The 26,918-nt window shown below is 34.2% G+C and overlaps 2 protein-coding genes across 3 annotated transcripts in view; one reads left to right on the forward strand and one right to left on the reverse strand.

Annotated features, from left to right (window-relative positions):
* Positions 1–26,918, forward strand: part of LOC148956787 (brachyurin-like) — a 625,076-nt gene that overhangs the window by 237,498 nt on the left and 360,660 nt on the right. The gene's annotated exons all lie outside the window — the stretch shown is intronic.
* LOC148956789 (monocarboxylate transporter 14-like) overlaps positions 1–26,918 on the reverse strand; it is a 113,640-nt gene that overhangs the window by 37,183 nt on the left and 49,539 nt on the right. For both annotated transcript variants that reach the window (XM_089087299.1, XM_089087298.1), the window contains one exon: positions 3,103–3,489. In XM_089087299.1, coding sequence (XP_088943425.1) covers positions 3,103–3,489 — 387 coding nt within the window. The remainder of the gene's footprint in view (positions 1–3,102; positions 3,490–26,918) is intronic.

Genomic DNA, 26,918 nt, shown 5'->3' on the forward strand with positions numbered 1-26,918 from the left:
CATGGTAGTATCTTCGTGCATATAAGGCAGAACAGCCACCGACACTTTTAGAAAAAACAAAAGTTCAATTCTAACGTGTCAAAAAATATGTGTGCCTTATGTTCGTCTACATATGCTATTGACTTCTGATTCTGTAGTGTAACAGTTTTGGTAGGCGATGATCCAACTCCAACTGGTAACCAAAATACTCAAAAGTACCGTCGCGCCATCTAAATTGCGTTATTGATTTTTCCGATTGATTTCTCCAAAATTAGCAATTAGCATCCCTGTTTCTGGATACTTATAAATTTCTTGTGTAGTAAAATTAGCAAGCTACAGCACCGACTTTAGATCCAAAAAAGCCCGACCCACGTACCGAAGAACGAATTTAATTTTACTACGACTAGACACCAATGTCAGTGATTGTCAGTTAGGAAATGCAAGGAAGTTGTAATTCATTGCGGTATACATCTTGGTATATAAACCTACCCAACATACAAAATACTACCTAGGCTATACTGTCTTGCTTTATGTCAAGGCGTCATATCATTACGCACGATTAAAGCGTTAATTATGCTTTCCACTCGTAACTTCGCGAGTTGAACTATATTTGTTTTTAAGCACACAATTTATGTTTGACCATCCAGAGTTAAGATTTAAGATTTGATTTTTTTGGAAATAGAAAATATGCAAGCTTGGAACAGAAGTTTTTATACCTGTAATTTCATTTTTGGCAAAAGACATAGTATTATCTGGCAATAGTTGAAACAAAATAGTGTTGATACAGGCTTTTCAAATTAGTTGCTTGTCATTTCTATTTTTCAATTCTGTAGTCCAAGTGTGGCGTTAAAATAAAAAAAATAAAAAAAAGAAAAAAAAACCTGGCATTAGTGAATCTTGGCTTTGAAACAGTTCGTGGTAACGAACTGTAAGTAAGGAGTGGCTCAATAGCAACCAAAATTCTAAGAAAACGAAATTTTGATATCAATAGATATATCAAAGAAATTGAACCTTTATGCTGATGTATCAGACCCATTGAGTTTAGTGTTACCCGTCAAAAACACAAGCCTGATTTTCGAAAGAAGGGTGAAACACCCACTAAATGTTAAATAATCATAATGAAAACTACATAATCAGATTCAGCGTATCAAAGAACTTTACTGTAGAGATTTCAAGCTCCCATCTGGAAAAATGGATTTTTTTTTTTTTTTTTTTGCAAGAAGAAAGACCACGGATGAGTGTTTATTCGTTGTTCTTTTTTTCCCCAGGAGTGATTTCATCGATCCAATGATCCTAGAATATAGGCAAGGATTTCATTCAAAAGGAAAATACAAGTTCTAGCGCCCTTTTTGGGTGATTAAAAAGTTTAAAGGATAGCTATCCCCCTTCCAACGCCCCTTTTCCCGCAAAGTCATTCGATTAAAATTTTGAGATAGTCATTTTATTCATCATAGTGGAAAAGTCCAAAAGCTGTGATTTTGAATAAAACATGACCCCATAGCCCTTGGGGGAAGGTCTTTAAGTTGTAAAATTTGCCCATTGTTTACGTATAGTATCTATTTTTGGGAAGCGTGCATACAGTTTTCGGTTGAGGGAGAGCTGATTTTCAGCTGGAAGAATTTTCCATGAGGAGGAAATTTTCCGGAGGGGGGGGGGTAAACTTTTAGGGGGAAATTTTACATTGGGGAAATTTTCCAGAATTTGTATACAAAAATTCTTTTAATTTCTCTTACTTTGTCTTTTCCGAATCAATTTTACGTGCGGAAATGTTAAGGGTAATTGTCCGGAAGAAATTTTCACCAGGATTAAATTGCCCAGAATAGTTGTTCCGAACGATTTGGGGCTTAGAAATTTAAGAATTTCTAAAATCCTGGTGCCCCCCTCGTGATATTTAAATCTTGTTATTAAAAATTCTGCTTGTTACCCAAAGAAAGCTTAAGAGACCATTAACTTGGTACCTTTTTCGGGTCGTCCTCTAGGCATATTTTAAACTAATGAAAAATATTGTCTAAATACAACATCTTTTATACAATGTATGGCGTCATTGCAATGCTAGTATGCATCTTTTTTTGCTCTTTAAATGCAAATGAATGTGACGTCATTCGCCTGCCCACGACCCACCAAAATTTTACCATACCCCACCGGTGGGGCAAGCGCCCCACGTTGGAAGTCACGAGTCTAGAGGATCTTCTCTTGGAGGTGATTTTTCCTTTGAGGGGGAGACGGCTTTACCAGCATTATTTAAAAAATGATCCGACATTAAATTAAAAGAACAAGTTTTTTAATTGAAAGTAAGGAGCAGCATTAAAACAAACAGAAATTATTACGTATATGAGGGGTTGTCCCCTCCTCAATACCTTCCTCTTTACGACAAAGTTTGACTTTTTGTCCCATTTCCTTAAGAACGACTCCTGAAACCCAAGGATAGTTTAATTAGAACAATAAGAAGCTTTTTTAAAAGTGCTAAAAAACTTTAGTGTGAAGAGCGAGGTAACGAGGAGGGGCAACTCCCTCACATACGTAATAATTTCTGTTCGTTTTAAGTTTTTAATGTTTCTCCTCACTCTTAGATGAAAAACCTGTTGTTTTTTTTTAATTCAAGAACAGGCATGACTACGGTATGACTCAGGCATAATAAAGGAATGGTATTTGGGCATTGTTTTAGAAACCAGAATCAGGTGTCAATAATTCAACATGTTCTGCCAGATTTACTTTACAAAAATTCAAAATTTTCAAAAATCTAGGGTAATTTACTTGTAACTGGCCTATTAAAATTTCGCCACTAGATATCTTATTAGCGTTTTTTTTTTATCTTCAATTATAATTAAATTATCATCAGTTATAGACCGTGTTTTGGGGTTTTCAGTAACAGCTGGTTGGTCATTAATTAAGAAAATTTACATCGAGAAATTAAAAATTAGATGTCAATATTATTTATACAGAAATGTGTATTTTTCCAAAACATATGATTTACAAATATTTCAGGGGTATATATCTTTCTTAATTAATCAACTATAAGTCAATCTATTTTAATTTAAATTCGGAGCCATGTTTTTAGGTTCCAATAGTTGGTAATTACCCTAGCGCTAGTGCAGGATAATCTAATTTTTAATATCAGCTTACCTGAGCTGCTGCGTACTGAGGTAGCCTTAGAAGACTAGCGCTGTAGAAAATATCATCTCTGTATAAGGGTCGTGATCCGTCTAAATTAGCCCGAGATGCTCGTGAACTCCTTCTTGAGACCATGCTATGCGCAATGCTCAACTTGCTATCATTTCTGAGGAAGGATTCACCTCTTGGTTTGCCATTTTCATTAAACTCATAAATTACAGCATCACTAGGAGACACTTGTATACTTGGCAGTGAAGTAACATAATTAATTGGAAGTTCGTCGTTTTCTGGTATAGCTTCAAACATATTCACAGACAGTGCTGACATTTGGCGACTACCACCGTTCATAGGAGGCAACTCCGTGGCTGAGCATCTTGAATCTGTGCGCACTCTGTTACCCTGAAATAAAAACATTTTAGTTATATATTTTATCTAAAAAAAACAACTAAAAGGCCAGAAATGAATTCTAATCAAACCAAAACTAAATCCAAATTTTGGGGCTCAGCCAAAAGAGCAATGAACTCAATTAAAATCTATTATTCGATACTAACCGGGGTTTCTTTGAGAGGATTATCAAAGGAAGGGGGTATTTGAAGCATCGGGACATTTCTGTGGAATATGATACTAAGCACAATCTTTAATGATTCAAGATAGATATTTGCGACAAGCCGTATCTTAACAGAAAAACGTCCTTCCTGAATGTCAATGGAAAGCGACACTGGCTTGATAGACAGTCTAGCATAAAAACTGTGATGAAAATCGCCTGAAAAATGGAAATAAGCATGAAATAACCTCACCTCCATGATTCTAATCAACTTGGCGCAGCAAACTACTTGTCTTATGGCGCAGCAAAATATTTATTGTTTCTGGAGTGTCGTTCTGGCAGTATTTTTAATAATATTATTTGCTCCAAGGATTTATTTATATGAGAAATAAGAGAAATAGTCAAGTTCGTTACCTTTAAGAGCCGTGACCGTAATAGTTTGAACTTAGGGCTAAAACCAATAGATAAGAGCACTGTCCACAAGCGGTCTGGGAATTGCTTTCATAGTCTTGTTAGCTCTTGCCGAAGCACAATCATCAGTCTAGCAGCTTTCTGTTGATTGCAAATTTGAATTTGCGATTCCACTGTCTCATTTATATGGACAGTAGAACTCACGTGAATTAAGGCAAATACTTTAGTATTCTTTTTACGCCAAAACACAGCCACTTAAATACGGCTTCAACTATCGCGGTTAATGGTTCATTCAAATGAATCGAGTTTCCTTGAAAGAAAAGCTCTTCAATTACACGTATTTATGTTTTAATCATTTCAACATTTGAAATTATTTATATTTTAAAAGACATTTTCTGTCTTAGGCTGTTATGTGACTTCACTATGCACTTCAGACATCCGCTTTTTTCTATGGATTTGAACACGGAAAAGTTGAGAGTTTTAATGGTAAAAAAAAAGGCAAAACATTTGACACTGGACCTCGCAGTCACTACCGGTGGTGCTGATCTCCAATTACTGGCCCTTCAGCCAAGAAGTGTAATGGGGAGTAGGGGCCAACCATCTTATGATCGGAAACACACTTCTCGTTTATTTTCCCCGGATTTCTCCCGGTATTATTTAACCTGGGTCGACTCTGGATAGGCTTAGAGAGTCAAACTATTAACCCTCGTTCCCAATTCAATGATTGACGACATCAGGAATCAAATTTCCGTCCCAAAGGCTGTTTAATTACGAGTCTAGTGCGCCAACCACTGTTCTGAAACGTTGAAATCTTAAGGATTTTGGATTAATATGGAGGCGTTTTCGCACAATATCTTCACAGAATTCAAATTCCGGATCCTGCAACAAGTTGATGCAGATGATTTCAAAATTCGGGCCCCGTATTACCAAGCCAAAACCCATCCCACTGCGGCACTGCAGGACAAAAAGCCCTTCCTAACCCAGATCAATCTACTTCTTTCTCAATGAATATGGATTTTCTTTTGAGCACGAAATTTCCTATCAAATTCTCTCATAAGAGACAATGAAAAAATATCCCCGTAGAAAATTCTTTCACCCTTCAAAGGAAATCCTAAGGGAATAATTCCATACTCAGGGAATTTCACCTTGTCCTTAACATCCAAATGGATTACAAACGATGCAGAATTTCAGTGATTATCTCAAACCCTACAGCGATCTTTATAAATCGTATAGCAAAACGTTCCTCAAACAGTCCATGGTAACGAACTGTAAATAAAGAGCGACAAAACTCAATAGTAAAAGAACTCTAAAAAACGAAATTTTAATATCAATAAACATATCAAAACAATTGAAATATTACGCTGATTCCAAATATACAAGATTCATTAAGTTCTGTGTTATCCATAATATGCTACGAATCTGAGAAAATATGCCTGATTCTCAAAAAATGGAGGAACCACTCTTAAAAGCTCCAAGAATCCTGATGACAATCCAAGCATCAGATTCAGCGTATCAGAGAATCCTACTGTAGAAGTTTCAAGCTCCTATTTGCAAAAATTTGGAATTTTGTATTTTTTTTTTCCAGAAGAAAGATGATGGATGAGTTTTTATTTGGTATTTTTTTGGAGGGGGGGGGTCCCCTACATAATATCGTATAATGGCTCATTTGAACGGTAATTAAAATTTCTAGTCTCCTTGTTAAGTCACCAAAAATATTGGAGGGCAACTCTTACCACGCCCCTTTTTCGCAAAACCATCCGATCAAAATTTTGAGATAGCCATTTTGTTAAACATAGTTGAAAAGTCCCAAAACTATGCCTTTGGAGATAACGTGACCCAACCCTGCCTTTGGGGATAGGTCTTTAAGTCATAAATTTGTCCATTGTTTACGTATAGTATTTGCTATTGGGAGGTATACAGATATTTCTCGGGTGACGGTAGATTTTGCTCTTGAGGTGGCTTTCCATGGGGATGATTTTCCTTGTGGAGGGAAATTTTCGGGTTGAGCTTTTCAGGAGAAATTTTAAACAGGGGGGATTTGACAGAATTCCTATACGAAATTCTTTTTCTTTTTCTTGTTTTTTCTTTTCCTGTTCAATTTTGCATGTTGAGATGGTCCGGGAGAATTAGCTGGGGGAAACTTTCAGTGTGTTTGGATTTCTGGGAAATAATTCCATGGAAAGAAGATTTCCAGAGTGATCGGAAAAACGAATATAACTTAAAGTCTTTTTCAAATGAAAGTATGCTAAGGAGAATTTTTCAGGCTGAAATTTTTGCAAGACATTTTAGAAGGAGGAGGGGGATTTTCAGCAAGGATAAAATTGTCTGTAAGGAATTTTACAGGGGGGGGCGCATTTTAGATGGGAGGAGCTTTCCACGAAAGAGTTTCCCATGAGGGGAGGGGATTCTTCATGGAGGGTGAGCTAGATTTAACGGCATTATTTAAAAAACGATCAGAAATTAAATAAAAACAAGTTTATTTTTTTAATTGAAAGTAAGAAAAAACATTAAAACTCAAAACTAACAGAAGTTATTCCGTATATAAAAAGGTCCCCCCCCCTTCTCAATTCCTTGGTCTTTACACTAAAGTTTGACTGTTTGTAGTATTTTTTTTTTAGACGACTCCTGAAACACAAGAGCCGTTTAATTAGAATAGGAAGCTTTTTTAAAAGTGCTACGAGCTTTAGAAAGTTATTGAGGGGGGCAGCCCCTTCACATACGGAATAATTTCTGCTTGATTCGAGTTTTAATGTTGCTCTTTTTACTTTCATTTGAAAAAAGTTTTTTGTATCTAATCTTACTGGTGTTTGGACCCAGCAGCAGTCCCCTGAATACCTCCTATGCAGAAAAAGATATCTTCTCCGGACAAGGGATATTCCTGTTAGCCAAGTGCATTAATCTTACATAAAAAAAACTCAAGATTTTTCCATGGCAATGTGTTTTTGAGCACCATTTGAAACACGTAGATGATTCATTCTGAATATAACGCGGCATAAACAAATATTTATAAGATTTAATAGAAAACATAGACTGTCTTTTATTAAATAAAAAGATACATATTTTAGGGATTTATTATGGTTCGCAACATTCAAATCAACGTGACTAAGTGACTCTAGTAAAGGCAAAAAAAATTAGTATAAAATTTTACATATGATGGGTGCTTATGAGGGCACGATCCATAACATTTGCTTCGGATTCTGGATCAGAGTTGCCAACTTGCACTTTCTCATGTGCGATGTACTTTTTTTTCACCTCATTGTACTCTTTCTCTCCATGGACCAGAATTGCACTCTTTTTTCTAATTATGGCCTCTTGGCATTCTCTTACGAAATGATGATAGAAAACGAAATGATATATATATATATATATATATATATATATATATATATATATATATATATATATATATATATATATATATATATATATATTGGATAATTATTTTCAAAATGCTGGAGTTCAAGAAAGGGGACCTAGCTTTGGCGCAGTTCAAGGGATATCCACTTTGGCCAGATCGTATTGTAAATGTTATGAAGTCAAAAGAATCTATACTTAAGTTTACCGTTTTTTGCTATGGATCTCATGATTTTCATGTACTGATAGATGAGAATCTTGTATCTTTTGAAGATAATTATGCCGACGCCTCAAAGCGAACACAGAAGGTCATAAATCACGCCTTTCGGAAAACGAGAGCAATCCAGACATTTACCTTGAATTTGTCAGGAAAAGAGATCGGAAAGTCTCGAGTAAAACGGCTACTGTTTCAAGCGATGCCTCAGCTCTCCACAATCAACTTGTTTCCACACAAGCAGGAGCTGGACAAAATTCGTACTGACATTGTTAAAGTCATTGAAAAAAGGTTCGAGAAAAAGTTGCTGAATCAGCCGGCACAAAACAACAAAACTTAGTTGACACGGAACTGATTGTTTCGCAAATTTACGACTCAATTACCCTTGAGTATAGTGGGAAGTTCAAAAAAGTACACAATTTTTTAGACAGTTTGAAAAGTCAGTTCAGTCTCTGGAGCGTAGAATTGAGAGTTTTGAGCAAAAATTGATTATTTGGAACAGGAGAAACTTCTTGATTCGTTGGTGTTTTTTGGTGCAAAGCTAAATCATGAGACTCGTCTAGGCTCAACAGTACTCAACGTTATACAACGAATGGGAGTCAGCAGTGTGTCATCTACACACGTGTTAGCGGTGAATCGGTTCAGACTCTTAAAAGCCACGTCAAATAAACAAACACCGAGTACGGCGGCTCTGGTGAAATTCGGGAACAAAGATATAGCTTACAAAGTTTATAAAGCAAAATCGAAACTTGCAAAATCTGATATCTTCGTTAGTGAATACCTTACTAAAGTGAAGAAATAGGTACTAGAAGGGGCCAGAGATCGATTTGGTGCAAAGAACGTTTGGACTGATCGTGGCCGCATTTTCAAACGAGAGCAAAGTGACGTAAATCCCATGCGAATCAAATCACTTACGGACACCCTCTAAATCTTCGAGTCAAGTTTATTTGTCAGTTATGGATTTTTTTTTTCTCTGTTTCTTTTCCTTTTTTGTTGTGTATTCAGGTTTTTTTCTTAGATCTTTCATTTGTTTTATTTATTTTGTGCTTTTTTTCTTCTTTGCTATGTTGAAAGTCAGTTTTATTTTCCTTTGTGAAGTTGAATGAAGTTCAATCTCTAGCAAGATTTATGAATATTCCTTTTCGTAATGAGGACCATTTGGAGGCCCAAGTTGGTCGTAATGATTTGCCTGTTGCAAATTTTAAACCTCTCCGTGAGAGTTCGTATATTAAACCATCTGAAATAGGAAGGGGCAATTTTCTTTGCCTTTTTTTCTTGGAATTTCCATCTAACTACTGGATATTTTGATTTGCTTCAGTTGATCGAAGAATCTTCTAAATTTAACGTTGTAGGTATTTGTGAAACATTTTTAAATTCTGGCCAATCTCTCTATGCTTATTTTTTTCCAGGTTATTATTTTGAAGTAAGGAACCGGACATCTATGAACCGGGGTGGATTGGGATTTTTAATAAAGAAAAATTTAAAGTATGTAATTAGAGATGATTTGGGGGTTTGGATTGAAGGTAAAAATGAAAGTTTTTCTCTTGAAATCTAGTTTGAAAAAAGAAGATCTTGATTAGTATGGTGTATAAGCCACCCAGTGCTCGCCTGGATGAGTTTATTGATGGTTTTGATGGGCTGCTTCGATGTATTTCTTCTACAGTATCGGAATTTATACGTATGGGTGATTTAACTATATCTCTTAAATCTTACAGCTGATAATTTTGATTTTTTTTATTTATATGATTTCAAATGATCTTTACCCCCTTAGTTTATGTTTCAGCTCGTATATAAGTTTACTCTGCAACTCTCATTGGTAATGTTTTCGTTGGTTCCGCTTAGTTGAATCATAGCTACGCAGATGCGGTTTTGTACTCCGGTTTAGACAATCCTCCAGTTATTACTCAGTTAACTTGTCTTTCAAAAGCATATGCTAGGTCAAACAGAGTAATGAGACGTGCGCTTAAAAAAGAAAACCTGAATAAATTTGCCGAGGAACTGAGCTATCTCAGCTGGGACACTCTATTGGAAATAACTGATGATTCTTCCCTTGCTAACAATAAATTCATGTCTATTTTACAGCCAATTTATGATAAAACGTGTCCTTTACGAGCTGTCAGACAGAAGAAGGATGAACCACGAAAGCCATGGATAACTGAAAAAAAATATAAGTGAGAGAAATAAAAGAAATCTACTATACAAACAAGCTTTAAATACTCAGGATCCGACTAATTTCGAGGAGTTCAGAAAGGCAAGAAAGAGAGTAAGCTTTCTGCGACGCCATGCTAAAAAGAAGCATTTTAGTGAAAAGTTCAGTGAGCACAAGGGTGATACTAAGGCAACGTGGCAGGTTATTATTGAATTCATGGGAAGAAAAAATTGAAGCCATTCTCCTTGTATTAAGATTAATGGCACGTCTGTAAGTGATAAAGTTGTTGTCGCCGATCATCAGATGAATTTGTGGATGATCGAGGGGAAGGATTGGAGTTTCGGTTTAAAAAATGTACAAGTGATGAGGTTATAAAATTGTTAAGAATATTAACTCAAATTCTGCTGGTATTGATGGTATAGATCTAAGAAAATTTAAAGCTACAATTATGTATCTACTTTCTTCTTTGCTTCACGTTATTAACAAGTCCCTGACAACAGGCACCTTTCCAGATGTCTTGAAACACGCTAAAGTAATACCTCTGTTTAAAGTAGGTTTGAAGTCAGATATGGGTAACTGGAGGTCGATCTCAATATTGCCGTTGTTCTCCAAGATACTAGAGAAAGTGGTCCACCAGCGCCTTTATGGTCATCTTATGAAGCATGCCCTATTAAGTGAGACGCGGTTTGGTTTTCGAAGAGGCCACTCTACTAGTCATGCTGCTACTCACCTCGTTGATTAAAAAAAAGCTTTTGATACAGTAGATTTTAGTATTTTATTGCAAAGATTGGAATATATAGGTATAAAAGGATCATACCTAAAATGGTTTGAAAATTATTTGAATGGTAGGTTTATTAATGTTGTGATTGATGGTGTCGCTTCTGCTCCATATCCTGTGGCTTGTGGAGTCCCATAAGGCTCGGTGCCTGGTCCTCTACTGTATTTGGTATATGTTGATACGACGAGGTTTTATCTGCCAGATTTTTGTCTCACCTCGTTTGCTGATGACACTGCATTAACATTTTCTGATCGGTATTTACATAGTTTGATTTTGAAGGTTAATAATGTTTTTAAAAGTTTCCATATTTTTACTAGTTTAAGCTTACTCTCATTTAATATTACGAAAACTGGTTTTATCTTATATTCAAGTGTAGGTTAGGCCCAGGACATTAACGAAAAAAATTTGGTTGCAAAAGAGCCATTAAAACAAGTGGACGAAACGCCATACCTTGGTTTCTATCTAGATTACAATCTTTCATGGAAACGATGTAGCGATATTGTTGCGCCGAAAGTGGCACAAAGCGTTGGAGCAATTCAAAATTTTAAGAATTTTTTACCACCACAAATTTTATTATTGTTATATAATGCCATACATTTCATATGGATGTGTGTTGTGGTCAAGCAACTTTTATTCAAATTTTAAACGAGTACAAATTCTTCAAAACAAAGCTATATGACTTATTGGTGGATACTTGGAAAAAGTCAATGAAACTGAGGCATGTTATAATAAACTTAAAGTGCTTAATGTCGGGCAACTTCGTGGCTACCAAGGAGGAATATTCTCGTATCAGTGTTGGAATTGTATCAGTCCTGAGGTATTTCATGGTTGTTACAGAGAAAATAAATCACTTCATAGTTAGAGTACCCGCAATGCTGATAATCTAGTCACTGAATACAGAAATAGAACTAGAGTAGGTTTTTCTGTCAGGTATATAGGTCCTAAGGTTTGGAATTCTCTTCCAGTAAGCATTTGGGTGGAGCAGCAACTTGGTTTGTTTAAAAGAAAAATTAAAAATTTACTTTTGGATCTTGGTTCATAGATGATTTTTTTTTCTTTTTTTATGATTAGAGATTGGTCATAATTTGGTTGTTTATTTATTATTATTTATTTCCATTTTTTGTTTGTTTTGTTCGTTTGTTAAGATATTTGTTTGTTAAGAGATTGTTATATATGTGGTCACCCAGTATCAAGTGCTTTTATGTCTTTCTTTGGGTAGCCAGTTGGATTGATGTTATGTGTTATATAATTTTGTAATAAATAAAACTGAATTGAAATTGAATTATCATTTTGGCAAGCTATTGATGTTATTTTGGCACAGTAGCAAATTTAAATTTGCACTTTTGTGTTGTTGGGTTAAACTACCCAGAAAGGCTATTTTCACTGATTCACATGATCTAAAATATCCCCTTCTCAAAACTCTTGTCTCATTCACATTTATTCACATTAATATACTCAAACTTAATGTACTTAAAGCAAACCAGTACATTAGCCAAATAAGAAGCTATCCACTGTTTAGGAATATTCCCAGAAAACAACTTATTTCATACAAAAATTGGAAGAAGAATATGAAAGAAGGAGAAAATCCAGTGGAGGAAGAAGAATAATTATTTTGTGCGAATAAAAGTATGTTCACAAATTTTTGTTTTTGCTGCTACGATACGGTACTTGACTTAACTACAGTGAAGTCAGCTATAGTTCGTGACTAGCTACTTGGACCTCTAACATTTATTTCAAAACACTTGGACTAACTGGAGACAAAACTTTATCTAAATATTTGATGAAGTCAACTATAGTTGAGTTAATGGTCCAAGCGATCCAAATTAACATATGCAACTTTCTAGCAGAGCATTAGCTTTTAACTATAAACCAAGAATCATTATCTAACTCATTATTTAGAGGTTTATTTAAGTAGGGAGCCCTACTGACTTTATTTTAACTACATTTGAAAAATTTAAAGCCAATATGTTTAATGATCGCGGGATAACTTATTAATTTTTTTGTAAACAACTTAGGAGTGGTCAACTCAGTGAGAGGGGTAAATTTGGACTTGCTCTCTTTTTGAGCAAAAATCCTTCTTCCCTGGCCTTGATTTGCACTCTTTTTAGACATGCACGCAATTGTGCCTACAAAATAGATAGTGGCATGATCATGCCTTGAATCGCGATCTTCTTTCTATGTTTTTATATTTTTAAAGTCATAATGATGAATGTAAGGATTTCAGTCGATGCTTGTGATGCATTGATCGATTTTTACCTCAGTCTAAGTGTGAAATGACTTCTTTAAGTGTAAGAGGTTATATTTAACGCAACGTCACTTAACCAGTTAGCATAGAAAATTATTTACATGATTAACTAATTATATATAGTTAGCATAGAAAGTCACTTAATGCTCTACCATTTGCGAGCATCTATACCTCATCAACTCTATAATAAGACAGAGCGGTAAAGATTTTGTTCACCTTTAGGGTGACGAAAATTTCATGAGTTATAAGCATTTGAAACTTATGCTTTCTCAAGCATTTTATAGTCGTCCATGCATTAACCTCTATTCCCGAATGGGGCATAGAATATCTTCCCTTTATTTTTTCGATTATGTATGCAAGTTCAACTCGGAAATTTATATGTAAATTCAACCGGTTTATTTTGATAGAAAAATGACTAGGAGAGCAAGGACGGAAAGGCAGTGCCTCTATAAGAAACTTATTTTTCCTCTGGAATACTATCAGAGGTGTACATAAAGCCAAGTTTGGGTGAAAATAGCCAGCTTAGCTAGCCAGCTTCCAAAAATCACCCAGTGAAATCCGTGATTTAATCTCCCTTGGTGTAAATTTAAAGAAATGAATTTAAGTTCGTGGATATAAGCCTTGAGGTAGCCAAAAGTCTATAAACTTAAATCCCTAGGTCGTAAGGAGCAAATAAATGGACATATCTCATCAATACCAATACGCTCTGACCTGCTTCTGGAGGCAGTTAAGGGACATGTGTGAGCATTGCAAATCCCGTCCCCAATAAAATCCCAAGCTACGTCTATATGCCTGCTGTAGCACAGTGACTAATTCTTCTTTGCGATTTCTTGACAAATCTGTGAAACTAAATAAATGTCACTTGCCAAGTTTCAAGAAACTGCAACGTTAGCATATTTTCTGTGACAAAACTGATACTCCAGCGAAGCCAAAACTATTGGAGACAGATATGCCACACGTTGCTATTTTAAAGACCAAAACATTGCAGAGTGGCTTATGGCCTAAAACAGAGAGCGAGTTTGAAGGAAATGCCCATTTCATCAAGCTTTAGCGAAACCTGAACTTGTAAAAAGATGAACACGGAATAAAACTCTATATAACGTATCTGATAGCTAACAGATGAGCGAATCAAGCTTGAAACGAACAAAAATCACCACAAACAAGAGTTTGGGTATGACCTCCTTCTCTCACTGTAAAAGTCTAAAACCTACTGCGTCATTGGCGCTTTACTGAAAACCAATTTTATGACAATTGTATTCTTTTGTACTTAATATTGAAAATAAACATTAAAATTATAGTAAAATTTTGAACTAAACATTAAGCATTTGAAAATAAACATTAGAATTATAGTAAAATTTGAACTGATGAGTTTTCAGCAATTAATATCATTATACATAAAATATTCAGTTTAATTTACTAGCTCTTTTTAAAGTTGTTAAAGACGAATAAAGTTTCCCTACAGAAAAGTATTTGGATACTGCCTACTTTCCTAACTGTAAATAAAAACCAAAAGCCTACTGCGTCATTGGCACTTAACTGAAAACGGATTATATTACAAATATTTTCTTTTACAGTTTTTACAGTATTGAAAATAAAAATACAATTACATTGAAATAAATTCTTGAACTGATGGTTCTTTCAACAATTGATATTATTATTCATCAAATGTTCAATTTGATGTTGTTTATATTTCCCAATACTGTTCAAGACGCATATAGTTTTCAGTAAAGCTCCAATGACGCAGTTGGTTTTAGACTTTTACAGTGAGAGAAGGAGGTCATACCCAAACTCTTGTTTGTGGTGATTTTTGTTCGTTTCAAGCTTGATTTGCATATTCAATTTAAGCTCCACTCTTTTTAAGATTTATTTATTAATTTACATTAATACCTATTGTATGTTTGTTTGTATTGATTGTTTATTTAATTTCTTAATTTCTTTAAGATTTATTTATTCATTTATATTATTACTTGTTGTATGTTTTTGCTATGATTGCTTATTTAATGTCTGTTTGCTAAAGTTGCAGAATCTTTCATATATCGTGAACTTCTCACGGACATTTCACCGTCACTTGACCCCTTCCAGTATGGTTGCTTGAAGGGATGCAGCACGTCTGTTTATTTAGTACGGCTTTATCACCTAGTAGTTGAATGGTTGGAGTTTGGAAGCTCGTTTGTAGATTTACTTCTGGTGGACTACCGAAATGCATTTGATTTGATTAAGCACCCTCTTGCCACCCAGAATCTCAAGTCAATGGGTGCCCGTAAGCACATCCTCCAATTAGTAGTTGATTTCTTACGTCACAGGTATCAAAAAGTGTACGCCCTTTTTCCCGGTGATATTGAATCGGAATGGGTGGAAATTACATGTGGCGCCCCACAAGGTACCAAATTAGCAGCTCTTCTTTTCCTGGCTGTTATCAACTATGTACTTTCTGACTTTGACGATCGTTTTAAATTCGTCGATGATTTGTCTGCGCTTCTTAAATACAACGTAAAGGATTCGCAAGCTGTAGCCCAGTTCGACCCAAATTTTTTCGATCAGTTTAAATTACAGTGTACTGCGAACAGTCTTCAAATTAATGAGAATAAATCAAAGGTTTTGAGGTTCAACCCACTTAAACGCGATTTTACCTACCCCGCGACTTTGTTCCCTTCTGCTTCGTGTGCGACTATCTTGGGCGTCACCTTTAGTGTGGACTGTTCGTTCTTTATTCATGTACAAGAGCTGGTTAAGAAGGGACATTATGCTATGCGGACACTGGTGGCGATGCGCCGCCTAGGTTTTCCAGTGTATCAGCTGAAAACAGCGTACCTCACTTTTATTCGACCCATCCTTGAATATGCATGTCCCGTTTGGGGCCCACAAGTTCATCACATAGATTACTTAAGTGATGATTTGGAGGGGATCCAGAAACGAGCTGTAAAGATCATTCTTTGCGACAAATATGTAGATTACAGCTCCGCTCTGAAGTCACTTGAAATACCAAGCCTTCGCGATCGCCGTTTTCAGCTGATGATTCGTTTTGGCCAGTTTTTATTGTCTAGTCCTGTACATAGGACAATATTACCACCTAAAATGCCTGTCCGCGCAAATACCAGAAGCAAAAGCAAACTTATGCCCGTCTCGTGCCGCACAAACAGACTTAGTAACTCCTTTGTTCCTTTTTTTACAAGTGCTTTTAATAAAATGTAGAGAAGTGTTTTCATGTAAAAAACAGCGCCTTTTAGTGCATTTTTTTTTTAATGTGTCTATGACAGCTGTTTTCATTAAAATGATTCTGATTCTGTGCTGAGCTTAAGTTTAACATGGCCTTTACTTTTCTTTGAAAAACTTATTTTTCGGAAAGTTTTTTTTTAATTAATTATAAGGAAACATCACAAGCTTGTTTGAAACTGTTTTTCAAAAACATGTTGCTTAAAAAACGAAGCAGTATTTTTTGTTCGTTTTAAATTCCAATTTCGCTCTTTAATTTCGTTAGAAAAACTGTTTTTAAATTAATTGTATGAAAGGGCACGTTTCTAATTTTCCTAAGTTGGACTTAGACTTGGCTGTTTATTGAAGATAACAATTTACATTATCTTTACATGAACTAAATCAATTTCATTGACTTTGAAAATAGACGAATGTATCCCGTTTCCTAATGAAAACAGTTCTGAGTACTTTGGAAGTGCAAATAACCAAATGAATTGTAAATAAAAGAAGCCAAAGTCTTTAAATAACCTGCAGGGATCTGGTAGAACCGCTCATAAGAAACTACTTCTACTTATATTAACTGGCTATGTCGGTAACTAACAGCTCTGAAATACATCCCCTGACATTATGCAATGTGTGCCCAAAGCCATTCTACCCAGAAAATATTTCTTATTATGCAGTCAAAAGGGATCTGTTCGTCACAAAAGAGTACACGCTATAACGTTTTGTTATGCCTGTTTTCTGAAAGGAAGGCTTTCGCATATATATATATATATATATATATATATATATATATATATATATATATATATATATATATATATATATATACATATATATATATATATACATAACCTGTTGTAGCACAGTGGATTGATACTCTGCTTGCCAATCCGGAGCACAAGGGTTCGATCCCTGCTGCAGCTAGGTTAGGCGACAAGCTTGCTACTTGTCCCTGTAAAAACACCCAGCAACTGAAACGTCAAATCGACGCCCTATGCGGCAGCAATGGCTCAGGAGGATCTTTACCCTTTTTTATCCTATATATATACATATATATATATATATATATATATATATATATATATATATATATATATATATATATATATATATATATATATATATATATATATATATATATATATATATATATATATATATATATATATATATATATATATATATATATATATATATATATATATATATATATATATATATATATATATATATATATATATATATACTTTCATAATAACAGCGTAGACCAGAAATATTCGGAGAAATCAAGAGGGATCAAATATCAATTTCACATTTTTATGTGTTTTTTTTTAAAGTTTTGTGTCCCCCTGAAAATAATAACCCCAAACAAAATTCCTTAATACGGCTATGGGGATTAAAAATCAAGTCCTTCCTCCACCCTCTCCTCGTCTCTTTATTAGAACTAATTTTGTATTTATCATTAGGCTCAATGAGAGTTAGAATGTTTTGGTATTAAAATGCACCATTTGAGGCATCTCCCTTCCTCCCTGACTAGCCAAAATGTTTTTAAGGTCAAAACTAATTTCACTGTCTTGGTGAATTCTCTGCTCTTTTCAATTCCAAACATTTGCTTATAAGGGCTTTAAACCTCTACAATGGGGTTCTATAATTTTTTTGTAGTTAGGGAGGGGGAATATTGCCTCAAAGGGTACATTTTAATACCAAAACATCCCAACTCTCATTGAGCCTTCAGTTAAATACATAATTAATTCTAAGGGAGAGAATCATGAAATATAGTGGTTTTATAATAGTTAGGCTATAGTACACTTCTGAACCTTTGGAACGTTTGATTTCACGGCAGAAGGAGGACATTATCGGTAATTTTCTTTGGCCACACTTCTTTTGTTACTAAAAAGGTAAAATATCTTGAATTCTCCACTCGAATATATTGTAACCTATATTATTATGACCAAGGATTTGATATGATCACCAATCGAGAAAAGAAGAAGATGAAGGAAAATCATTGCACGTGACCCTTTTTAGCATCTGCGTCAAAACCCTGGCAGGGTTTTGATGCAGACCTCATCACTTCTTTGGATTGTTTCTCCCATTTTATTTAAGCAAATGATTAATGCAAACACTTTAATGAAAATTTCTCTCTATGGACGATTCTAATCTTGCTAACATTTGGATATCGGAATAAAAACAGAAATATAATGTGTCTAATTTACATATTACAAAGCTCTCAATTTTTTAAATTTGGTTTATGATGTGGCACAGGTTGCTTTTTATTAGACACAGATTAGCATGAACATCCTTAGGCTTATCCAGCTTATCCACCTTAGGCTTATCCTAAGGTGGAGGTTATTGAACAGTTTGAGGTTATTTTTAAGATTCGAGCAAACAGTCGGTATGGGAAAATTTTCGAGTTGCAAGGTAAAATGTAGTATGCCTTTGCCTTCTCAGTATTGCCAGGCATTTCCACCATTTGGGCGCTATTTTTGGGTGGTTGTACAATGATCTTTTCCGATAATCAGTTTATTCAAAATTTCACCCCCGCACATTTTCCCTCGAAACACTGTGCCTTGAGCACATTTCCCCTGTAGTGACTGCACTATTTTATATCAGGACCAGGCATCTGGTAGTATTGCATCATTGCATCATATGTGTCAGTGTAAGTGTTAGAATAAAGACAACTACTCGAGAAAAACAGAGAACTCGAGTAATGAGTACCGAAAATACGAGGAACTAGGGTGGAGCGGATTCCATTGCATATTAAGGTAAACAAATAAAGACGTGTAAACTACGCTAACCGATTTTGTCGACCAATTTTGAGGTATGTAAGGTTAGTTTCGCTTTCACTTTTTTTGGCTTATAATACGAGACTTCTTTGCATTTTGCGAAAAGCTGTATCTATTTAGTGTGGTTCATTAATTTTACGATAAATCAAATTTTATTTTATCTCCATATTCAGGCATAGCTGTAGGAAATCATTCCAGATGGAAGGGCAAATTGGAAAACGACAAATAAATAAAAAGAAAAAAACAGGCAAGTGATTTGGTAAAATATAAGAAACTAGGGAAAAAATTGTAAGAATATTTAAAACTAGGTGGGAATAGGGTCTTTGCCACGGGACCCGTATTCTTTACATAGCTGCGTGTTTATATTTTCAACAGATCTTGTCAATCGATAGAATCAAGTTTTTTCCGTTTGAATTGCGAAAGCTATTTTGAAGTTGTTCAATCAGACTAATTATATTGCATAATTTATATTTTGTAATCTATTAGGATGCTTTTTTTCCGATAGAGAACAAAAATTAATTCGAGTATTTGGCAAGGCTCTGCTCACAGCCATTTCTTTAATGCAGAATGGAGTTAGTACGGTGAACATGTGTTTTTATATTCACTACATATTGTGAAAAGGAATGACGCAGATACTTGTTCGAAAAAGAAGAGGGGAAAACTTCCAGATTACAAACAAAAAAACAAATGTTTGACTTTCATTTCAGAGAAAGCGAAATATAAAATAAATAGGCTTCTGAATACTTTGACTCTGTATTCGACAATTATATCTGGCAGACAAAATCAGTTTAAAATAGATCTAAAATGATTAAATGTAATAAAAATATTATTAAATAATAAAAACAATAAATATAATAATTACAACATTGAAACAATATGATAAAATAAAACAATAAATTCAAATTGAAGAAACATTTTAAAATACAGTATGTTCAATTAACCTCACTTAACCTATCTGAATCTCACTTAACGAAGTTTAGCCATGAACATTCTTCCTCCCAAGGCCGTATCCAAGATTTTTATCGGGGGTAGCGGGCATTTTTCGTGGGGGGGGGGAGGTAACTAAAATTTACTTTAAATCGCATTAAAATTTGGTTATTTGTATTTTTGTTACTTGCTTATGAGTTGGACACAAATTGCAGTTGGATTCAAACCTAGTAGCCCCCCCCCCCTTTGGTTTCTCTATTCCGCAGTAATCACACTATAGATCTGCATTTGCAGTTTATAAATGAGCTGTATGCAAGTTTTTTTTACGTCATCAAGGGTGTGGAAGACCTCCAACCTATCTGTTCTGCAGGGTTTGATTAATTCCTGAGGGATATTGTGTAGAAACAGGGACTAGATATAGAAAAGGTAACTTTTAAACTGAAAACGGCGAAACCACATTTTCGCTATTTATTTCGCTATTTATTTATATCAATAAACCACATTTATTCCAGAATTGTCTTTATTTGTGTATATGGTATGTATAAAAAAGGAATTACTTTTGGAAAAAAAATCTCCTAAACAAAACGATCACCAGAACAAGGATGTCATCCCATTGGCTACTTTTTCAGAAAAAAGGAGAAAAAAGACACTTAATATTAAAGTACTCTGGATGGTATTTATGCTCAGTAGATCTGTTCGATAAACTCAACTAAAAATTTAAGGTTGAATTTATAGCTTACTCCGCCTTCACTGAATGTGCTTCAGACTGAAAAAACAAAACAAAAAAAAAGCAACAACTAATAGACATAAAATGGGGTAAAATCCCCACAATGCCCCTTGTGTTTATGTCTGCTTTGTAACATAATTAAGGGTTGTTGCAGAATTGAAGGAAATAAAAATATATGTTAAAAACAACCAAATTTACAACCAGATAAAAAGAAGGGAAAGGAGAATAAAACAATAATAATAATTAAAACTCTCTTTATAATGTAAAATAGTTCTTCTTATAAATGCTCGTACGAAATGAGCAGCCTACTTTCCATTGAAATTTTGGAAATAAGCTTGTTAAAATACAGCAGATGGAGGGATGGCCTTTGCAAAACTTATAAATAATATTTTAGTTGTTGACCATTTCATCAATTTTTAACAAGGGGTATAAACAGGTTATGGCCATCAATCAGTTATCATCACCAGTTATTTTAGAAGTTTGACACATACAGTTTGTGATTAAGGTTGCCAATAGGATAGAAATTGGATAATAGAAAATAAATGCACCATTACGCTTGCCATTCAATACTCTTTCCAAATATAATAATCACTACGATTACAATCCTTAACCAGCCCTTTCGCCCTAATAGGGCTAGATATAGCCCTAAGCTAAATACAAAACTTTACTGCTTTTGTAGGTTTGCAATTATTTTTTTGTGGTTATTTCCCATTGATAATGGGCTCATAGGGCCTAGCAAAGCCATTTTGAAAAAAAAAAAAATCAGAAAATTTTTTTTATATACCATAGAGCTGTGACGCAGTTACGACGGTAGTGATTTTATATTTATATAGAACTTTGAGTGGGGGATCGGATGATATATTTCTTTTTTTTCTTAGCTGATATCTGTCGTATAATTAATCTTAACCCAATAATTTTTGAATATAAAGTTAGAAAAAATATGCACACAAAAAGGAAATCGACAAATATACATGAGTGAAAAGACATGCACAAACTCCCTCAGTTTTGCATGACAAATTTTGATAAGACTTTGAGTCTACTGATAAATGCCCTAGATGATACAAAACTGGACGACAAATATCCTAATTTGAATATTTTTGCCGTAAGAAATATTTCGTATATTTTGAATTCATTTTCTACCTTAAGCTTTCTGTTTGTTTAGATTGGTTAAAACCTGTATCCAGAAAATAGCTTTCAGGAGTGCCCCCTAAAGCACCCCCAGTTTGTGTCTTAATCCTGATAAAAGCATATAAAAGAAAGTATACCTCAACACAGGGATAATTCGCAAATGCTGATAGGGTGAATTCTCCTCCATGAGATTGTCCAAAATTTACCTGGGGCCGCTATTGCTTGGCTAGCAGAAATAATTATGCTGTATGAACATAGGGGTTAGAAATCAAAGGTTTCAATAGAAAAGAGGAGGAGGAGTGTGCGCAGCTTTGTTAGCCTCAGGCGCCTTTGTGTCTCAGCGAGTAGTCTGTTGTAGTAGTAATTAAAGCTGTTTTAGCCACAGGCACCTTTGTGTCTCAGTGAGTAGTCTGTTGTGGTAGTAATTAAAGCTGTATTAGCCTTTGTGTTTCAGTGAGTAGTCTGTTGTAGAAGTAATTAAAGCTGTGTTAGCCTCAGGCGCCTTTGTGTCTCAGTGAGTAGTCTGTTGTAGTAGTAATTAAGCTGAAAACTAAAATTGAAGGTACTTATGTATTAAACATACTCTTTTGGAAACCAATCACGAAAAAAACCGCCCGTTCAAGAGACCTCTATAGAGTAATGCAATGCAAAGCGTGGTTTTCATTGCGTTTACGATATTTAAACTGTTGTTTTTTGGGGTTTAGGGTGGGGGGAAGGTACCTAGATTAGGTTACGTATTTAATATAGGCTATGCTTCATCCCCACCCCACCTAATGTGCAAATATATAGCCCAAATTTGTTTCTAAAATATTATATATTTTCCTATTTAATTAGCATTAACCAAACTTGACTTCTTTAGCAGTATAACTGATAAGGGTTTTTATTTAAATCAAACAAATAAATAAATCAAATACCAGAAGTAAACTTGTTTAGGCTATACACCCTTAAAAAAAAACAAAAAACACTGATATATAAAAAACCCTAATATATAAAAGGGTACGATTAATACTTAAGTACCAAATTGAATACAGGCCACTTTCTGGAATGAATCTATGCCCAACAGTCTCAAGACACTAAATGATTGAAGCCATATGCGACAAAAAAAAGAAACAAAGAAATCTGAACGATCTTAGATCAACGTCAACCCAAAAATATGTCTACTTCACTAAGAAGAAAACGAATGCCAATTTGTGTTGGCATTTAGGAGTTAACAAACTTTGTGTTTTCATTTGCTCAATCTCTTTTAATAATAGCGGTGTTTATATGACCTAGCCATAAAAATACACACAGACATCTTTCTTGCACTAGATATATCTTCTTTTTTCATTTAAGACTGCCCCCCCCCCCTCTTCATAGGTCAAATTTTTGGAGTCTTCCTAAAGGATTAAGTCTTTGCGCATTTATCATTATTAAGAAAAGACAAGAAACGAAGATATAAAAATGATAAGAAGAAGGGTGTTCTAAGGGTGAGCTAGATAAACTTGACTGAACTTCGTATGAAGGAAAAATACGTGAAATATTTGAAAAATATTGAATAATTCGTGTAAAATCTTGACGTTTCGTGGAGTAGTCGGGGGGGGGGGGGAGGAGGCACATTCCAAACCAAGAACGACACACTGATGATAGAAGGTTTCAGAGTATGATGTCGTTTTTGGAACCTAATAGCACTGACAAAGCGGGGGTGCCCTTTCGGCTTACCAAAGGCATGCAGAGTAGTCTGCAAGACAGATATTGCAGTAATTATCATAAATATAGTTTTGTAAAGAAGGAGCAGTGGCGATGAACACTATCTTTTAAAGAATCAAGTGCCATGTAAGAGTATGCCTAAGATGTATATAACAAATAAGAGGAATCAAATGCATTGAAAAATTGAGTCCACTGGGGATAGCTTTTCCCTATCCTATTCTTATGTCAAACGGTGCCAAGTTCATATCCATAGTATCGCATTGCCAGCTAAAAACAAACAGAAACTATCCTATACATTAAGGGTGACATGCTTGAAGCATCCACCCTCTACGCTTTTATTGATCCCCAAAAAACGTTTGACCTTGTTAATTAGAGCGTATTTGTCCAAAAACTTGTCACTGAATTCAATATTGACTTATTCCTGGTCAAACTGGTTACCTCTTTCTTATCAAAATAATCACAAGTAGTAAAATACTAGAATCATCATTCCAATCCCCTCCCTGTTCATAATGTAGCTTCCCACGGTGCTCTCCTAGATTCACTCCTTTTTTCAGTTCTGACAGAAGTCTTGCTAAGAAATTCCCCGACAGATTAAAATGACCTTACGGTTGTTGAAACCTGTTGTAGAAATTTAATGAGTAACCCAATAAGCATCCTTAAATGACACTGCGCAGGATGCCGTGGAATTAAACAATAAAACAAACGCTTCTAAATCCACGACAATGCCAATTGTTTTCCTGAAATCCCCACCTCTATCTCTTAATCTTACATTTCCTGAAATTTCCGCATCCTCCTTGGAATTACTTAGTGTCACAATTTCAAATAATTTAAAAGGGGATATCCATACTGATAATATTATCTGCAAAGAAATTGCATCTATCTCCTTCCTTAAGCCCCTGAATAGATTGTGTGTCCCTCTTCCGATTTCTTAAGAAATTATACCTCCTTTGTCCGCCCACATCTTGAATATGCTTGTATGGTTTGGCAACCTGGCATTTCGCGGGAAGAGTCAGATAAAATTGAATCTATCCAAAAAAGAGACTTGCAAATGGTTTTCAAAGAAGGCGAAGTTCCATACTCTTTTCTTCTAAAAAAAAAAGATGGTAAGGTTAGAAAGACTTCAGCGAAAGGAGCGTTAAATTATGCCTTCATCTTTCAAATAACGCAATAAAAAACCCTCGAGCGGAAAATATTTCCCCAAAAGGAACTCCCCATCAAGACCTCACCCACCTTGGGCTGTCTCTCAGTCTGTTTTTATCTTGTCCCCCCTTCACTGCTTGATTTCAAGATACGAAAATAAGTTGTTCCTTATATTGAGGAAAAAATGAACAAAACATCCAACTAATTTACTGTTTTTTTGTTTCTTATATTTGCTTTTCTCCTTTTTCTTACACTTTTAATGACCCTTTTTAATTTACTAGCTTTACTTGTTTTAATTTTTATAATATGATATGGCCCGTGCGAACACACACACGTTTCCTAATATTTTTTTTATTATTTTTTGACAATTTTGATAAAATGACAGCGGTCCTTCTTGGATATTATTCTGTTTATTCTTTTGACTCCAAAATACAATCTCATCCAGCTAGGCTCGTGACAGTTATTTTTTGGAATATATATTATCTTACGCTGAAATTTAAATGTTGTAAAACAATGCACTATAGAATGGAAAGTCTTATTTATGTGTATTTCCTTTATAAAATAAATCAAAATTACTTTAAATATAAGTGGAGATATTGCTCCTCAGCCCTCACTCTTTTACGCATCATTTTTATCAAGGGGATGCTTTCCCTCCTCCCTTTTTTCCAAAATTATATGTGTTCCTATACTAATAGCCTTTGCCGTCTAGCTTCAATTTGATGGAGTATATATATATATATATATATATATATATATATATATATATATATATATATATATATATATATATATATATATATATATATATATATATATATATATATATATATATATATATATATATATATATATATATATATATATATATATATATATATATATATATATATATATATATATATATATATATATATATATATATATATATATATATATATATATATATATATATATATATATATATATATATATATATATATATATATATATATATATATATATATATATATGTATATATATATATATATATATATATATATATATATATATATATATATATTTATATATATATATATATATATATATATATATATATATATATATATATATATATATATATATATATATATATATATATATATATATATATTTGGAATCAGCCTAAAGGCTGAATCAGTTCTATTTATATACAATTATTATTTAAACTTAAGATAGCCACTACACTTAGATGACTTCGTTAGAACTTCGTTCTCTCTATTTCTGCGAAAATCTGAAATAAACCATGAAAATGAAATACAAAACTTCACAAAAATCCTCAGATTGAAGAGTGAGGGTCGGAGGTTATTCGCCAAAATGAACGTTCAGGTCATAATACTCGGGTATATAAAAAAGTGGGGATTGCTCGTCAAATGATGTTTAAGGGGGTGCATTTAACCCTCTGTGCAGGTTAAATCTTGATTGTAATCTTTTATTTTACTGTAAAAACATTTTTACAACAAGAGGAAAGTAGCAAGCCATTAGGCTTCCACACTACACATCCAGTCCGTATAGATTAATCAGAACATTTGAAGATTAAGGGTTAAATATCATACCCTTTTCGCATTTATCTGAAGGGCCTCTCACAAAAAGTTTAAAAATTTCAGCATATGAATACCCCCTTTTAGGATTTCACCTCCAACCTCCAGATATATCTGCTTGGAGCTCCCTACCGGAGTTCACCTACTGGCCATAGAGTTCTCTCAATAGCTGGTACGTGACTGCGATTCTTTTCAGACGAAATTAATGGGCGACTTTAAAACTTGAAAAAAAAACTTGATTCCTCTCTTCTATATCCAAACCTGCAAGGGAACGCACAATGTCCACAATGTTTTTTTTTAATTCTGCCATAAATTTTGCAATTATCTGTTTATGTTTAACAATCTTTGAAGAACAAAGCACTGGGTCATTTTTTCCAATAACCATAAGCTGAATCCCGGCAAAAATCGAATTATGTTTACGCCTGTCTAAAATAATATAGGAGAGGTAATTGATTATTTGTAAAAAAAAAAGACATCGGTACTAAACCCAAGGCAAGGAGAACCATTGGTCACACATATTATTAATATAGAATTCAACTCGTTAAAAAAAGCTCTCTTCGTGGGAGCTTTTTTTTTAATTTTGGTACATTCAGGGTTTGGTAACGGGAATAAATTAAGATTACCAGTACAGTAGGTGATGCCGAATCGAAGCACTTCGTTGAGGTTTCACCGACCAGATTTTACCCTTAATTTAGGGATATTATATCCCAAGAGTTCAATTGCAAGAAATTGGATAAAATGAGTTTTAGGGTGACTTAAAAACTGATTAACAATTAGACTAAGGGAGATTATTAACTAACATTAACCACTTGAACGGCTATACAGTGAATACGCCGCGTGAAATACACCCCTTCTCTGTTTGATTTCTTTTCTTTTCTCACTCTTTTCAGTTTTGGAATTACAATATTTTCAAGAAAAGCTTGTAATTCTGGAAAAATTTTGTGAAGAAAACTTTATGTCTGGTTTTATT

This window comes from Artemia sp. Qi Xiang Cuo, chromosome 1 (genome assembly GCF_049724085.1).
Source record: "Artemia sp. Qi Xiang Cuo chromosome 1, ASM4972408v1, whole genome shotgun sequence".
NCBI lineage: Eukaryota > Metazoa > Arthropoda > Branchiopoda > Anostraca > Artemiidae > Artemia > Artemia sp. Qi Xiang Cuo.